This window comes from Ascaphus truei, chromosome 4 (genome assembly GCF_040206685.1).
Source record: "Ascaphus truei isolate aAscTru1 chromosome 4, aAscTru1.hap1, whole genome shotgun sequence".
NCBI lineage: Eukaryota > Metazoa > Chordata > Amphibia > Anura > Ascaphidae > Ascaphus > Ascaphus truei.
In genome coordinates this window covers 312,495,173-312,501,172 of record NC_134486.1, presented here as the reverse complement: position 1 = coordinate 312,501,172, position 6,000 = coordinate 312,495,173, and the positions used below count along the sequence as shown (strand labels likewise).

General features: G+C 41.6%; 1 protein-coding gene across 2 annotated transcripts in view; it reads left to right on the top strand.

Moving 5' to 3' along the window:
- Positions 1-232: 232 nt before the first annotated feature.
- Positions 233-6,000, top strand: part of CFAP206 (cilia and flagella associated protein 206) — a 40,226-nt gene continuing 34,458 nt past the window's right edge. Inside the window, exons 1-3 of one of the 2 annotated variants that reach the window (XM_075597853.1) lie at positions 233-320; positions 1,275-1,383; positions 4,542-4,625. In XM_075597853.1, the coding sequence (XP_075453968.1) occupies positions 1,276-1,383; positions 4,542-4,625 (192 nt within the window). In that variant the 5' untranslated portion in view covers positions 233-320; position 1,275. The other variant, XM_075597854.1, reaches the window with a different exon arrangement.

Below are 6,000 nucleotides of genomic sequence, written 5' to 3'. Positions count from 1 at the left end.
CCTGCCCTCCCATATTGTAACCCCTTCCGCGCTGGGTTAAACGGACATTTGGGGTTTTATATTCTTTCCCTCGAATCCTGCAACTCTGGGCTGAGCTTTTCGGCTGCGATTTGTAATCTCTGGTCTTCGGTTTCCGCGCATCTGCCCTTTAATTTGAAGAAAGGGAACATTTTGCCCAAATTAAAGATGACGTCGGCCGCTGCTGGTGCCAGTCTAAGCCACGCCCACTCCCCCAGGACTGCGTTCTATCTCCAAGGCAACCGCGTTGTAAACAAACCGAGGCAGCAGAATCTGCTGCAGGACCGGACAGGAGCTGTCAGGTAGAACGAGTGTGACTGTCATGTGTAGACTACTCGGTATAACTGCTTTTTGTTGGTGCAGGGGGAGCATGATTGCTATGTTTGCCCGTTAATAAAGAGCTGTCATAGGAAACCGATCACATGGTGGGGAAAATGGTACCTGGAAATAGATCACTGAAAAGTGCACGCATTCAGGACCACTCAGATCCCACTCTCTGGCAGGAGTTACCCACTGACTGGGTGCACATCACTTAAGAGTAATCGTTTCTACCCTTGTTTTTTCATGGCAAGTCTGCTTTATTACTATTTCTTATTATTGATATGATTGTAAACTTATTCTCTTGCTATGTTTAAAAAAAATGTACTCTTTAAATCAAAGTGAAAGGGTGAAATGTGATTGTGCTGTCTCCTGTGACAAGGCACTGAGCTGCTGGGTGGTTGTTCTTCTTGGTGTCAAAAGTACTTTGACAACTGAGGAATTTTAAATGTGTTTTAACGACTCCCAATAAACTAACAGGGCCTTAATTCAAATGTAAAGAGGTTGAGTTGCAGGTCTCACTTTACCTGTGTAGACTTGTCAACTGTCACTGATTTTTTTTTTAGTAGTAAATTAATTAATATAATTTTGTCCCATAGGATATGACTTCCTATGAATTGAATGACACGATCTTTTAGAAAAGGTGCTTATTTATTATAATAATAACAAAAACTACTTTGAACTCGTACAGCTGTGTTTTTAAAAAACAGGAGTAAAAAAGCAGGCAAAAAAGAAAATTGAACATCTTCAAGGAAATCGGTGAAATAAATATTACTGAGACAGAGTGCCCCGGATAGGAAGGATACCTGCCCAGGGGCTTATTCTGTGCAAGCCGCAGCTCAGGCACAAATTCCCCATTGACTTCAAAATGGGGAAATGTTGTTTTATGTTCTTTATTTTTAACTGCTAATTTTAACATTAATGTGCTTTCTTATCAGGATGTCAAATCCTCAAGCTGAAAGTGTTATAAAAAACATCATCCGGGAAATTGGCCAGGAATGTGCAGCAAGGGCGCAGCCTGTGTCCGAAACAATGGTGGCTTTTGTGGTAAGAGAGTCCTGAGCATGTTCACCTGCAGTGTGTTTATGAATCATGAGGTTCCTTCCATGTATGGGTCTGGTTTGCAATCAAGTTTAACAATGCAAGATTTGTGTGTGTGTGCCACACAATAACAATAATAATCCAAAACATTGGAGCGGTTGCTTCTGCTAACGTACAGTACTTGAAAAAGGCTCCATTGGGAAGTCGAAACGTTGAGCCAGTAAAGACAGATTTATTGTATAATTTGGTATGCCTGCTTTTTTAAATATATACACACACACACACACACATACAGTTAGGTCCGGAAATAATTGGACACTGATACAAGTTTTGTTATTTCGGCTGTGTACCAAAATAAATTCAAGTTACAGTTAAATAATGAATATGGGCTTAAAATGCAGTCGATCAGCTTTAATTTGAGGGCATTCACATCCAAATTGGAGGAAGGGTTTAGAAATTACATCTCTTTAATATGTTGCCCCCTCTTTTTCAAGGGACCAAAAGTAATTGGACAATTGACTTAAAAGCTGTTTCATGGACTGGTGTGGGCTATTCCTTCGTTATTTCATCATCAATTAAGCAGGTAAAAGGTCTGGAGTTGATTCCAGGTGTGGCATTCGAATTTGGAAGATGTTGCTGTAAACCCACAACATGCGGTCAAAGGAGCTCTCAATGCAGGTGAAACAGGGCATCCTTAGGCTGCCAAAAAAAAAAAAAATCCATCAGAGAGATAGCAGGAACATTAAGAGTGGCCAAATCAACAGTTTGGTACATTCTGAGAAAAAAAGAACGCACTGGTGAGCTCTGCAACACAAAAAGGCCAGGATGTCCACGGAAGACAACACTGGTGGATGATTGTAGGATCCTTTCCATGGTAAAGAAAAACCCCTTCACAACATCCAGACAAGTGAAGAACACTCTCCAGGAGGTAGGCATATCATTATCCAAGTCTACCATAAAGAGAAGACTTCACAGGAGCAAATACAGAGGGTTCACCACAAGGTGCAACAATTCATAAGCCTCAAGAATAGAAAGGCCAGATTAGACCTTGCCAAACAATATCTAAAAAAAAAGCCCACCCAGTTCTGGAACAGCATTCTTTGGACAGATGAAACTAAGATCAACCTGTACCAGAATGATGGGAAGAAAAAAGTATGGAGAAGGCTTGGAACGGCTCATGATCCAAAGCATACCACATCATCTGTAAAACATGGTGGAGGCAGTGTGATGGCATGGGCATGCATGGCTTACAATGGAACTGGGTCACTAGTGTTTATTGATGATGTGACAGAAGACAGAAGCAGCCGGATGATTTCTGAAGTGTATAGGGATATATTGTCTGCTCAGATTCAGCCAAATTCAGCGATGATGAATGGACAGCGCTTCACTTTACATACTGCGAAAGCAACCCAGGAGTTTTTTTAAGGCAAAGAAGTGGAATATTCTGCAATGGCCGAGTCAATCACTTGATCTCAACCCAATCGAGCATTCATTTCACTTGCTGAAGACAAAACTTAAGACAGAAAGACCCACGAACAAACAACAACTTAAGACAGCTGCAGTAAAGGCCTGGCAAAGCATCATAAAGAATGAAACCCATGCGTTCCAGACTTCAAGCAGTCATTGCCTGCAAAGGATTTTCGACAAAGTATTAAAACTGAACGTTTTATTTATGATTGTGTTAATTTGTCCAATTACATTTGAGCCCCTGAAATAAGGGGACTGTGTATGAAAATGGTTGCAATTCCTAAACGTTTCATATGATATTTTTGTTCAACCCCTTGAATTAAAGCTGAAAGTCTGCACTTCTATTGCATCTCAGTTGTTTCATTTCAAATTCATTGTGGTGGCGTACAGAGCCAAAATTATGAAAATTGTGTCAGTGTCCAATTATTTCCGGACCTAACTGTATGTATATCTGCTTTAATATCAAATATTATCTTACAATCATTTACAGAAGGCTTTAAGATCTAACATCATTACTCGAATATATATACATTTTTACATATTGTACATCGTAGGGTGCCAATGTTATATAATTTACCTAAAGTTCATAAAAATATAAAGGACCCTCCATGTCGAACTATTATCTCCAGGGTGGGGTAAATGACATCCAGCCTGTCCTCAATATGTTCTTCAACCTTACTGTATGTGGTCAAACTAAGGTCTCACCTGAGAGACACGCTGCACGTTATCGATTCCATCTAGGAGATTAAATGGAAAAAAATATTGGGCGTGTGATGTCACCTCCTTATATACCTGTATTGACTATGCTAAAGAAATTTAGAAAGGAAGCACAACAAGGAACCGCCTCATGGTGTAGTATATAGTTAATAAGAGAATTGTATCCAATAGACTTGTACTCACAATTTATGTAAAAACAGCTTATCTGCATAATAAATCCTTTTGGGTACAGTATTCCCAGCCTCATATTATGCACCGCGTCCGTCTGCAGTATTGGCTGCAGTGCTAAAGGCGATAGCTCCGGTGGTGTGAAGCTTACGTACGGGCAGCAGTCAAGCTACGAATCCTCTAGAGGGAAGAAAGTCTGTCTGACGCGTTTCATAGCACTCGGTGATGAAGTATCACAGCCAATACTACAGGCAGACGCGGCGCGTAGTAGGAGACTGGGCATCCTGTACCCAAGAGGAGGATTTATTATGCAGATAAGCTGTTTTTACCTAAAACTGTGAGTACGATACTATCGGATACAATTCTCTTATTGTATGTACAGTATGTCTTTATTTATATAGCGCCATTACTTTACATAGCGCTTCACAGCAGTAATACACGTGACAATGATATAAATAACAAATAATACAAATAACACATCATGGGAAGAAGTGCTTCAGACATAAAAGTAACATCTAGGAAAAGGAGTCCCTGCTGCAAAGAGCTTACAATCTACTTGGTAGGTTGGAAGAACGTACCGAGACAGTAGGAGGGCGTTCTGGTAAAGATATACTACACCATGAGGCGGTTGCTTGTTGCGCTTCCTTTCAAAATCGCATTAACAACATACTCGTTTAACTCATCTGAAACCCACGTTGCATTCAAAGTATGGGGAGGACCTTAGACAAATTGAGGTGGGCTTCACTACAATCAAAGTGATGCATTATACTGATATACAGTAACAGAAGTTATTTCTCTAATACTCCATTCAGGTAAAAGCTGTTGTGTTGGATCCAAGAAATGGATTTAATGTGGAGAGAACCCTCACCAAAAATGATGTGCAGAAGCTTATTAAGGTACATTTTACAAGGTTTTGACAAGTATTGTATGCATGTGTAGCCCTGTTTCCCCCACCCCTAAGTGAGATTTGGGTGGGTATGTTATCTCCAGCTACTTCTAAGTGTGTTGGGCTGTGACCTGTTGGTGAACAAGAGGGCTGAGTGCTCCGCGATGGTGTGGGGAGAGCCAGAACAGGGGTGCAGGTTACCTTTCATTCCAGAGTGGTGCAGCGCCTCCAGTCAGCACAGGTTCTCTGCAGGGGCAGAGGATGAGCCATGCTGACACCTTGTTCTTCTTAACAGCAGGCAGCAGACAGTACAGTAATTACAATGATGCTGGGTACAACTGGCTTTATTGCAGATAGGTGATATCAGACAGCAAACACAGTTGCATCCCTTTTCTCTCCTTGTTCCCATCTCCTGGTCAGTGCCCTGACTCAGGCCTTTGGCCCCTTTCAGGCCTGTTAACCCTTCCTCCCATCCCCTGGTGGGATGGAGGAAGAGACTCCTCACACCTTCTAGAACTTCTTCATCTCTCTCCTCTCTGAACTCTACCAACTGAATTTAGGAGAGTGTCAGAATTTATAACCTGAGATTGGGGGTTGGAATCCTGCCCCATATCAGAACAGGTTGAATACTGTACTGATTGGTGATAACTGCTTTTGGATGAACCAATCAGTATCCTTCTCTCAGGCTGACACTCTCTGGTGGTTGCCAGGCCTGTCTTTGGATACCAGAATTGTATCCAAGTCTGTAAAACACACACACACAGCCAAAACAAGGAATTAACCTTTCCACTGCCTGCACCTAACAGGACTGACACTGGAAAGGCCCAGGAAAAAGAAATAGCGCCCGGGAGGCTAGGCTATAAATGTAATAAAAATGTGCTTACCAAGCAAGAAAAAGGATGTATAGTGGGTTTTTTTTTTTTTTTAAATAAATCAGTTCTGTAGTATTAGATAATATCTACTGCATTTTTTTTTTATTCAACTCTTAATGTCATTTATAATGAGTTTTAATATACTGAGCATCCTTTGATTTCTATAGCAGGTTTTAGCACATCTCCCCAGCAGTGCAAGGAATCCTGGATCCTGCTCGAGTTTACACCGGTGTATTAGACATCACGTGGTCGCGTGCTTGATGACGTCATGACGCTTGCCTTCTCCCTCCCTTGTCGGAGGGATTAATAACTGTGTCAGAATTGTGCTGGAGTTCCCTGAGAGCTGCCAGTTCATTCAATGACAAATTAGTGTGGGGGGTCCAACCTGAGACTAACTCAAAGTTTCTAGTGACTCGATTCACAAACACCTTAATTGGAGGTTTAGTCACTAGGGTACCTCTCCTGCCCTTCCTCCTTTGCGCCGCCACTGTTGCTGGCTATCCTGTATATCCA